This window comes from Osmerus eperlanus, chromosome 26, assembly GCF_963692335.1.
Source record: "Osmerus eperlanus chromosome 26, fOsmEpe2.1, whole genome shotgun sequence".
Classification (NCBI taxonomy): Eukaryota; Metazoa; Chordata; class Actinopteri; order Osmeriformes; family Osmeridae; genus Osmerus; species Osmerus eperlanus.
In genome coordinates this window covers 5,523,227-5,534,499 of record NC_085043.1, presented here as the reverse complement: position 1 = coordinate 5,534,499, position 11,273 = coordinate 5,523,227, and the positions used below count along the sequence as shown (strand labels likewise).

Below are 11,273 nucleotides of genomic sequence, written 5' to 3'. Positions count from 1 at the left end.
CTGTTATGTATACCCATTGACAAATCTAAATTACGTAAGCAAACATTATCAACAGGTTTGCATTATTGGTGAGGTCAGGTGAGCATTGGCGGAAATCCCAGTGGGGATGGGGGGACACAACCCCCCCTAATCCTAGTCAAAATACGATTTGTCCCTCCAAATACATTACAACGTAGGTCATGTGATACAGCACTACTTTTGATGTCCCCCCCTCACAATTTTTTTTTGAGCTTTTGAGAAAATGCCATGTAATTGTCCCGCCTAAAGTATATATTCACCCCTGCAGGTGAGCTTTTGTGTTTGTTCTTTGTGAATTCTTAGATGATTCACTAAAAGGTTTGAAAAGGGTTCACTTGGGTCCATGCATGTGTATAATGTGTAGAAGAATTCTGAGGGGAAAACAATTCCACCACAGTGTGTCACAGCCCATAACAATAGACAACCTTTGGCCTTCAAGTCAAACAAAGTGTGTTTGCTCATAGTAAGTAATGCAAATGCCTGCATTTCGAAACATTTACAGTCTACTAACATTTACTCACAGCCTTGCTTCCTGGTTGAAATTGGGAGATGATTTCACCTGGAAACTGAACTGCAAGTCACAGGGGAGTTGCCACCTGTCCAAGCTTGGTACCAGCCAACCACCACCTAAAGTCAACCCTCCAAGGACACAGGGGGATAGGGGGGCGGATTCTAACTCCATCTGTTTATAAATCTTGAGTCAAACTGAATGCACCGATCCTCAAGAGATTGGCTACTGGGAGGCACGACGGCCAAAACAAATAATGCCATCGTTCCAGTCGCAGAGGACAAAGAGGATCTCGACGCTATCGTCCTTTTTCCTTTGGTCTTCTTCCGTCCTCCGAACCCCATCTCGTCCTCCTTGCGTTGTCTTTCACGTGGAGTGCATCTCTGCCAGGGAATCCTGCCAGGTTGTCATCTTTCCATGTCAGACACAGTCACGCGAGCCAGATCGGAGGGAGACGGTTGGATGGAGTGAAAAGTGGCCCGGTACACAGAATGTCAGGGAGAGGTTGTCTGCCCAACCGTATTGTCTACCCTTTCATCAGGGTAGGGCCTATCCCCTCAGTAATAGCTGAGATACACACATACACACGGTGAAACGCTATCTTAGTGAACCGAATCAAAACCAGATGGACTTGCGGGGGGAGTTAGAGAGACAACAAACAGAGCAGAGGTTTTTTTTTTCAGGATGGAGAAGATCGAGAGGATGGTTTGGATGAACGGACAAAGTCATTAAGTTCGAGTCTGTTCCATCACCAAATGTCAACAGGAGAAGTCGAATACCTGGAAACAGCCGGGAACAGTTGGATCATGACTAGATTTGGTGTTCTGGGTATGGGTGCGGGTGCACAAAGTGGAAGTTGGATACAGGGGGTGATTTCCTTGTAGCCCGGACCTTGGTAACAGGACCCTACTGTCGGCCTTCAGGATAGTTGGCTCCACGCCTGTCAGTTGTCACCTCTTCACAGGCCCTCAGGAAACTGGGTCACTACCATAACACCTTGGGTGGCCCCTCTCTCTCTAGTTCTGTCTCACATTCTCTCTCTCTCTCTCTCTCTCTCTCTCTCTCTAATCCATATGTTTTAATCTATAGTATATTTGCATCTACAATGCCTTGTCTTATATTATACAAAAAGACACAGTAAGACAGGGAGACACACACAGCAAGAACCACACACACACACACATACCCAGGGCCTGCGATGAGATGAAAGGTGAGTAGAGTGAGAAATCTCTGAGCGGTTCCCTTGTGAACGGATGAACTACAGCACAGACTCAGTTGTCAGGACCGCAGGCAGGTGTTTTCTGTTTTGCCATTAAGATCGTGTTTACATTTGACTGTAATGGAATCACACCTGTCATCACACTATGCACTCTGGGAAGCCGGGTAGTGAGTGAGCTCTTTCATGATGTTTCAAACGCTCACCGTTGGAACAGATGTTTTCGTACAAGGTCAAATTTACTAGAACAATAAGGGAGTGGGATACTTGCTCTCGAGATTTGATTGCCTCCGCGGCATTTCTGTTACCCTATATGCTCAAGTCATGTGAATCTGGTCTCATTTGACGTCAATGCCTCATGTGATGGAAAGGATTCCCCCATTGTCCAACGGGCCAATCATTTCAATGTCCAAAAAGAACAACTAAGGCAATAGTGTTAAGTTACTCCTAAACTGAAATGTATACTAAAGACTTCTACTTTTAGGGTTACTGCCCTCATATCTTCAGGATATGATATATAAATCCTTTGGTGATAGTGGGTTAATTTTCACCATGATACTCTGCCAACAACCCAGTTGGGATGAGACTGGGTTGCTGCCAAATAAAGTTCTGTGGATGCCACGTACACAACCAGGTGTCAAAGTTGCCACGTTTACTGGACTGCCCTAAAACCACATCCGGGACCAAATTATGTTAAGATGTGAGCTCTAAGCAAACCCTCGAACACAAAAGACCATAAGGAAACAGACTCATACACTAGCTGATTGCATATCTGACATGTCATAATATATAACAATTTTTATGTATGCAAATATGTTTCGGATACGCTGAAAGGGAATTATCGTCAAGCCGATTCGTAATTGCACATATTTGTCCATTTCATATCCATGTGAAATATCAGTCCTGTTGGTGGCGCTGTCAAATATAAAATAATAAATCGTATTCTTGCCTCGTCTTTAAAGATTCCTCTGCTTCTTCTACTTGCCTTCTTTCGATTGGCTGTTCAACGGTCACATCCTGATACGTCAGAAGTTAGAGTTTGCGGATGCTGCTGTCCTGAACCGGTTGAGAGGGAATATAGCCTATATCACAAGCACCCAGCAGCTTTTCAAATTATTTAGAAAATAATCAAACATTCATTAAAAATGGCTCAAAGTATGGAACCGTCCTCAAATTCCAGTGCGAACGGAGATTTCCAAAAGCGGGGAAAGGTTGCCCTGGTTACGGGTATCACTGGGCAGGTAAGCGCATCTGTATCACTTTAGAATGCATGAACAGATACTTTCTTTGATTAATACCTCTACCGAAAAGAAAAACGTTGTATATAATCCAGGAGTGTAACTAGCTTGTTATTTATCTTATATTTTGTCGGTGACTGCTGGTACGAGTCATTAAATACAGTGAATATGTGAATACATTCAACAGTATAACCAGTCTGGCAGGTCAGGTGGAATGACAGCGAATTAAGACTTCCAAAGCTTGGCTAAAAAGCATAAATCAACACGTGTATCAGGTGGTTTTCTTAGGAGCCAGTTCTCCGTGCTTTAATAGGTTTTATACGACATGCGTACAGCATCAGGAAGTAGGAAAGCACTGGCATTGGACTAAAATTAACGTTCACATTGAGTACAATGCTGCATGAAGTAGGCCTAAATTAATCATTGTTTTGACAAAAAAATTTAAACAGTGCTGGCAAGGCATACATGTAGTTGGAGACCAGGTTAAGGTGTGCAGAGTGCTGTTTTACCAGTTAGGATATAAATCCCTTGGTGATAGTGGGTTCATTTTCACCATGATACCATGATACCATGATACCGTGATACCAATGCTACCATGATACCATGATACCATGAATATGTAAATACATTCAACAGTATAACCAGTCTGGCAGGTCAGGTGGAATGACAGCGACTTAAGACTTCCAAAGCTTGGCTAAAAAGCATAAATCAAGACAGGTGAAATCACAAACCTTTTCTTAGGAGCCAGTTCTCTGTACTTTAATAGGCTTTATACGACATGTGTAGAGCATCAGGAAGTAGGAAAGCACTGGCATTGGACTAAAATGAACATTCACATTGAGTACAATGCTGCATGAAGTGAATTAATCCGATTGATTTGACAAAAAGATTAAAACAGTGCTGGCAAGGCATACATATCGTTGGAGACCAGGTTAAGGTGTGCAGAGAAGGCTGTTTTACCAGTTAGGACAAGTTGCCACGTAAATGGCAATGACACTAAGTATTGGCATGACGGCTTACTTGCTCCACACCTCTAAAGGAAAGATATTCCCATTGTCATCAGACAATGAAGCGTCTCCAATTACAGCGTCGCTCATCGGAGTGTGCCACGTTAACGTGACTCCACAAACTGGTCGGTGCAGTGTGGGAGCGGCTCTGTCGTAGGCGCATTGAACGGAATGGCGCCCTCTGTCAAATATCCCGTGCGGCGCCGCCACGGCTAAATGTCAGGGGCGGCCTTGATCGGCCCAGTGGCGACCTTTCCAAATGTGCTTCCTTCTAGAACACACGACACGGCGCCTGAGAAGTGCCATCGAGTGCAATATCCGCTTCACGGACGATTTCGCCCCCCCCCCCCCCCCCCCCCCCCCCAGGAGCGACAACCTCGGGAAAGCCGTTCCCAGTCGCATTCCTCCGCCCGGCACTCTCCCAAGACTCTCTCCTCCCTCTCTCTCCTCCTCTGACAGAAGACAAAGAACAACAGTGTTATTTCATTTTTATTCCACCCGTCCAGGTGATATATATCAGGCCCCCGAAGGAGCTTTAGAATTCTGTGCCGGTGGTGACTTCCCAATGCGAGGAGGCAGGCATCTGGTTATACCATCTCAAACACGGGGGTGGCGCTCTCTGACACTAGAGGGGCCACAAGGTCGCAGTGATGCCATAAATCGCGCGGGCTAACTACTGTTCATAAATTGTGGAGCCAATGCACAACTCTGGAGACGTCAGGTACTGGAGGTCTGGGGGGAGGGGGTCAATGAGTGATCACGGTCCCTGAGTTAGGAGAGACCACCTCTGAGGCAAAGTGGGGGGTGTGTGTGTGTGTGGGGGGGGTCCACTTGATTACTAGCAGGGGCGGAATGGAGGCTGAAAGGGCAGGTTTGTTCCTGCTCCGGTCCACGGTGACACGGGACGTTTACTTTTGAACTCACGCTGGCCGACGTGTATGACTACGAAAGCAAACCCGTGTTTTCGGGACACCGCCCGCAAATCGTTTTTTTGATGTACATCGTAAGACCCCCCTCCCCCCTCCCTCCCAAGTCCTTTGTCGGGGTTTGATACAGTGGTCCAAGCACCCCCCCTCCCCCCTCCCACCCCCAGCCTGGCCCAGCCTGCCCCCCCCCCCCCCCCCCCACCCAGACTCTTGGCTGCTTCCTCCCCCAGACTCTGTGCAGACCTCTGTAGACGCCTCGTTCGCGACAGACCGTCCGAGCGCCAGGAATAACAATCGTAAAGCTAAGAATCCGTGCATGTCGCTTACGACTCCTCCTCTGTCGCTCATAAGAGCTCCCGATGGCTCCTCCAAGGCCGATTCCACCCCAGGAGGAGATCTGGACGCCACACCTGATTGAATTAGACGGGGAAAATAAAATGAACCTCGTGTTTTGGCCTCGATCCAGGGGGGCTTCAGCCTTTCTTTGTGCCGTGCTAAGCTAAGCTAACCAAGTACTTTGTCTGAGAATCATTATTCTGCTCCCATGAACCGGACAGGTTCATGGGCCAAAAGCAGAGTTATAAATATGAAAGTGTTCCAACAGTCGTTGAGGATGTCTCTCAAGAGTGTTTGCGTTGTAGGGCCCACTCGCTCACTCCCCCCTGCGACCGATCAGAAAGGGCCGCACTTCCTGTGTGGACAGGAAGTCCAGTCGGAGCCCCTGATTGAAGAAGCACATTGATGTGAGGGAGTTCTGTGCTCGCTCGCTCGCTCGCTAGAAGTGACGCGTTGCGGTTGGTTAAAAAAAAAAAAAAAAAAGGGGAAGGGGGGTGATCAGGACCATGCACATGATACGTGTGTGTATGTGGGTGTGTGTGTGCAATGTATGTTCCTATTTGTGGTTGAGGGAATGCTGTGGTCTGTGATTGGGGCTTCATTAAGATGTATCAGAACTAATTGCAGTTCAGTGGTATGTGTGGCAGCTTTGCTCTGTGGTCGAAAGAAAGCACATAACTGCGATTCATTTATCCTCTCTTACAAATAAACATCTCTCGCAGCGCACACACACACACACACACACACACACACACACACACACACACACACACACACACACACACACACACGCACACTCTTCCTTTCAGTTTTACAGAATAACTCAGTCCGTTTTTGTATAGATTCTCCCAGAATACTCCCGATTTTCAAAACAAAGCTAAATTGGTTTACTAAACAATCTAGCTCTAGTACTAGCTCATTGATTTTATATATCCCCAGCAGGGGGTGCCAGACTAGCTGTTTAAAGTGTCTTCCACATTACAGTAGGATAGTTCTACCTTTACTGTGCTATTTCATCTCTCTCTCTCTCTCTCTCTCTCTCTCTCTCTCTCTCTCTCTCTCTCTCTCTCTCTCTCTCTCTCTCTCTCTCTCTCTCTCTCCCCTCTCTCTGCTGAAGCGTGGCAGTGTTTGTGTTGTGACAACAGACGCGGTCGGTCTAGACAGCATTGCATCCTCCCAGATGAGTGTCATTGTTGTGAGCAAAGCCTTGCTCTTGAACTTCAACAGAGGATAAGCCTACGCTGAGGACAATGTCAAAGCTCTCAACTTCATATTTGGCATCGCCAACATCACCTCTTCTACACACACACACACACTCACTACTGTACTATAATTGCCAGTTTTCATGACAAACCCGTGCTTTCATTAAATGAAACATAACGATGATGATGATGATGAGCATCATGATTATGATGATGATGATGGTTGTAATGATTGGAGCTAATGATGATAATAGGCCTGTTGCTGATGAACTAGCAGTGCTAGCATTCCTCACACATGGTGCTATTTAGCTTTCCACAACACTGGGGCATCTCCCCTCTCCTGTAACTAACCGCGATTCTGCTGTACACTGCGTTTGTTGGACCCCCCCCTTCAGGACGTAGTCGGGTACACTGGGCCTGTAGAAACAACGTGATGTGCGGCAGGAGTCTGTTGTCTTAACATGAACGTTAAAGGCCCTCTCAAACCTGCCCTTGACTTCCAGGTCACCTCTTTGACAAACAGGGGTGAGATTTTTGCGGCGCTGGGATTCGGGTCGACGAGGGAATGTTTCACGAAACGCGCACGGTTTTTTGGGGCGCCGCTTGCGGGAGGGCTGAGGGGTGGGGGGGGTGCACCCCTCCCAGAGTACGGGGGTGTCTGGTGTGGAGGCGGGGTGTGTGCGTTCCCCCCCGCCCTGCCCCTCCCCCCCCCAAAGTCCAAATCCCCATAACAGGAAACGATGAGGTGAGGCCAGGGTTTATGAGCTAACAGAGACTCAAAGGAGCCTCTTGTTTTCAAATGAAAATCATCTCTTCAGCAACCCCCCCCTCCTTCCCCCACTCCCCCAACCCCCCCAACCCCCCCCCCCCCCCCCCCCATCATATTGGTTTGGCTGCGGGGGCTCTTTTGACCCTGGCACGGGGGCAGGAAAACTTGACACGGCCTCAGCTTCGCACACACCCTTCTGGGATTGGCAGAGGGGTGCCGGGGACCGGGCCAGCTTGTCTGTGTTCAGTCAGGCTCAGGTCAGGCTTCAGTGCCACCCGGCCGCCAGAAACGCCCCCTCCGTCAACCTCCGACCGAACCATTAGACCGGTCACAGGACTGGGCCGACCTACTCGGCTCGAACCCTGTTGACCCGGGAAGGGGGATAAGCAGCCAAGATGTCAGATTGTGGGGGTGGACAGGGACGGACCTGGCAACCCGTGTGAGGTCAGAATGCTTCCGTGCTCGAGTAGCGAGCTGGTCGCTACTCCTCCCCCCCCCCCCCTCTCCAGGCTCATCCCAGCCTCACCCCGTTGGGGTGCCTAAAGGAGGGGCCAAGAGTTTTCCAGCCCCTAAGGCTCTGAAACGTGGCTGCCGTGCTTCTCTTCCACCGGCCCTTCTTGTGCCCCCCCTCCCCCCTCCCCCCTCCCGCCTCCCCCCTTTTCCTACACCCCCCCACCCTCGAGACCTGGAGAGGAAGTGCTGGGTTGGAGCCGGGACTGTGTGTGTGTGTACGACTGCCATGACTGGCTCAAAATATTCCAGAGGGTTTCTGAACATGTGGTTGGAAAGTCTGGGGGGGGGGGGGGGCTGAGTGAGGGGGTGGGGAGGGAAGGGGGGGTTGACGGGAAAGGGGGGTTGACGGGAAAGAAGAGGATAAAAAGTAATACACGGGTGCAAGACATTATTGACAGAGCACACACACACGCGCACGCACACTATAACCCTACACGCACTGCCGTAGGCGTGAACTCTCCACGCCTGTTCGCCAGGCAGGGTCTGCTGTGACGGGGCGCGGCGGTTTCGGAACGGAGTGGGATGCCCTACGCAGGTGAATGTTGCAGCATCCATTCCAGCGGGTCTGCTATCGTTCACTCGGACTGGGGGGAGTCGGTCGAGTGGGCCCGCGGGAGTTCCCCGTGGCTCCGCTGGAAAGCCCCTGTCGCGGGTCGTCATTCCCACGTTGCGCTGGCCCACACGCTTCCTCCTGTGTAACGCTCTGCTGTGTGGCACTCTTCTTTTCCAGGATGGTTCCTACCTGGCGGAGTTCCTGGTGGAGAAAGGTTACGAGGTGAGCGACACACTCGCCGTTGCTTCGCTACACACACGCACACACACCTTCCCATACCCTAGATAAGCCGGCCTACGCCAGCGATGAGGTGACGAGCGATCGCGGACGTCACGCCTCACCCTCTGCCTCGGACTCGCCTCACTCCGACGATTTATTCACGAGGAAGTGGACGTTGTCAGTGGATACGGAGTTAGCTGAGGTCGGCTCGCCTGCGCCTAGGTGTTTGCCGAGACCGCAGGAAGGCTCCCGGTCCGGAACGTTCCAAGGCGCCAAGCATGTCAGGCTTTGGGAGCGATATGGCAGGCCGCCAGATCTCTCGCACCTACGCCACACCGGTCGTACGCACGTACGCACGCATGCAGGGTTGGCTGGCGGTCGATGGGTTTCCCCTCACAGTAGCTGAATGATTCCATTCCCCTCGGATGGTTAGGAGACATGCGTGCCGGCCAGGAAGTGTCACCAGGCACAGGAAGTGGCCCTGCCCCAGGTTTTCCAGGCTGGGGACTCTAATGGGGGGCCAATGAAAGACAGGCGGACAGGCAGGCAGGAAATCCAGAGTGAATACAGGAAGCGAGATTGTAGTCCAGCGCTCTCCCAGTGAAAGGCTCTCGAAGATCAGGAAATGTTATCTCATCTAAACAGAGCTTCCTAACCCCCCTGCCGCCCCCCCCCCCCCCCCCCCCTTACCCACCCCCAAATATCAACAGCATATCACACATACTCCACAGCTGAAAGCTGTGAGACAGATCATTTTCGGAAAATTGTTCACATTCACGTTCCCCTTTTGCCGCCACAAATGTCCGTGTGAGGGAAAGTGCGGTGTCACTGTTGTTTTGGTTTTGTCCCCAGGTCCACGGGATCCTCCGCCGATCGAGTTCCTTCAACACCGGCCGTATCGAACACCTGTACGGGAATCCTCAGACCCACACCGAAGGCAGTACGTACGACACAGTACCTCGCCACGACCCTCGACCTAAATTGAGTCGCGTGGGAACACATTTTTTCACCATAGCCTCCACGCACACATCCAGTTTCACACACTTTGCGACGTATTGTACTGTGGGTTTTGTTGAATGCCGCTAACCCATCTACCTCGCCACAGGTCAACAGGGTACACGAGGCCGTAAGTGTTTGCTTCATCAAAACTGGGCCGCTTCTCTGGGGTCTGCGGGCCGTGGGCGGAATCCTCCCCACGCCCCAATGTGTGGGGCGTGGGGAGGATCACACTCTGCTTTCTGCAATTTGTACCGTCGCTTTGGATGAAAGCATCTTCTAAATGAAGAAAATGTCGTCGTAAAATGGAAACCGATTTGTTGTGGACATTCTTCTCCCATTTCTTGGTCTCTTTTATCATTTCTGGTTTCTGGACGTAAATATTGCCATTTCTTTTGTCCTCAAATATCATGCCAAATTGAACGTGTGCATACACAACCCGTTGGAGGATTGCAGAGACGGATTACGTCGGAAACCAGAAATGGGAGTTTTGCTTTGTTGTTGTGTCGAGTTGGTGACAAGGTGAAGGGTTGTTTTTCCTCTTCTGAATAAATGGAACCCTGACCGAGAATATTGGTTCGAGCTATCTATCCCAAGAACAGGGAACTTCATAATTATTCCACGGTTTCTCGCAACTTTTCTTTGGGAAATTGAAGCAAATTGTAACTCTGTAGATCTCAGTTTTGTCCATATCTTCTGGAATGCCAGGTTAGGGACAAAGGAACTGTCCATGAAGACTCTGTTACTTTTAAACAGGTGGTAGGCATGGAATACTATGGTGAATTAGATGAATTAGAATAGAATAGAGTATATCACTGTAACATATAGAATCAAGGGTTAGGGTTGGTATGTAGTCTGTTTGGAGTAATATCTTCTCGAGTGTGATTTTTCCCAGTGTAGGTGCTGTGTGTTGCGTGTTAACGTTGTTCTTTTATACAACTGTCTTTGGTGTTTGTTTGCGTGTGTGTGTGTGTGTGTGTGTGTCTTGCGCGCTCTGCGTCTCTCCTCCTAGACATGAAGCTCCACTACGGAGACCTGACGGACAGCACGTGCCTGGTGAAGATCATCAACGAGGTCAAGCCCACCGAGGTCTACAACCTGGGAGCTCAGAGCCACGTCAAGGTAAGGAAAAAAAAAAAAACTACAATTCCCACGACCCCTTTCAACTCCCCCTCTCGGAGCCTCTCCCGCTGCTGCGTGGCGTTTTAACAGTGAAGCCTAGAACATGGGAACCCGAGCTGGAGATATGGGACAGGATATTGGGGCTGATGGGGCCAGGAAGTAGCTGTTTCTTGGATGGGTCTGGGGCCACAATGTCCCTTTTGTTGGAGAGCTCCACAGCGTCCCCGGAGATCGCTGTGGAACGCCTCCGTCTCCAGCCCTTGCAGACCGGAATCTGCCGGACACACTCAACGGATCCGCCCCCCCCCCCCCCACCCGTGTGTGTGTGTGTGTGTGTGTGTGTGGCCCAAGGAACATGTGGGAGGTTGAGTCATGGCCTACTTGACTGGAGAGGGGAGAGGGGGGGAGACAAACACCAGCCATCGTTGTCTTACATGGGTCATTGTTGAAAATGACGTGTGTTGGATCAGTCATGGGGAATCTCAAATGGCCAAATAGGCTCTTTCTCGCTATTTTTAACACGCATTGAGTTTTTTTTTTCTTTCCCACCAGTGTTTTTTCCCCCCAGTCATGACCATACAAAAAGTGGCTGAATAGCTAATATATATATATACACATTCACATACAAACACCGTCATGAATGACGAACC

General features: G+C 49.9%; 1 protein-coding gene across 1 annotated transcript in view; it reads left to right on the top strand.

Moving 5' to 3' along the window:
* The first annotated feature begins 2,749 nt into the window (after positions 1-2,749).
* gmds (GDP-mannose 4,6-dehydratase) overlaps positions 2,750-11,273 on the top strand; it is an 18,502-nt gene continuing 9,978 nt past the window's right edge. The window contains exons 1-4 of the mRNA XM_062452228.1: positions 2,750-2,983; positions 8,464-8,508; positions 9,358-9,445; positions 10,514-10,698. Of these exons, the coding sequence (XP_062308212.1) occupies positions 2,888-2,983; positions 8,464-8,508; positions 9,358-9,445; positions 10,514-10,698 (414 nt within the window). The 5' untranslated portion in view covers positions 2,750-2,887. The remainder of the gene's footprint in view (positions 2,984-8,463; positions 8,509-9,357; positions 9,446-10,513; positions 10,699-11,273) is intronic.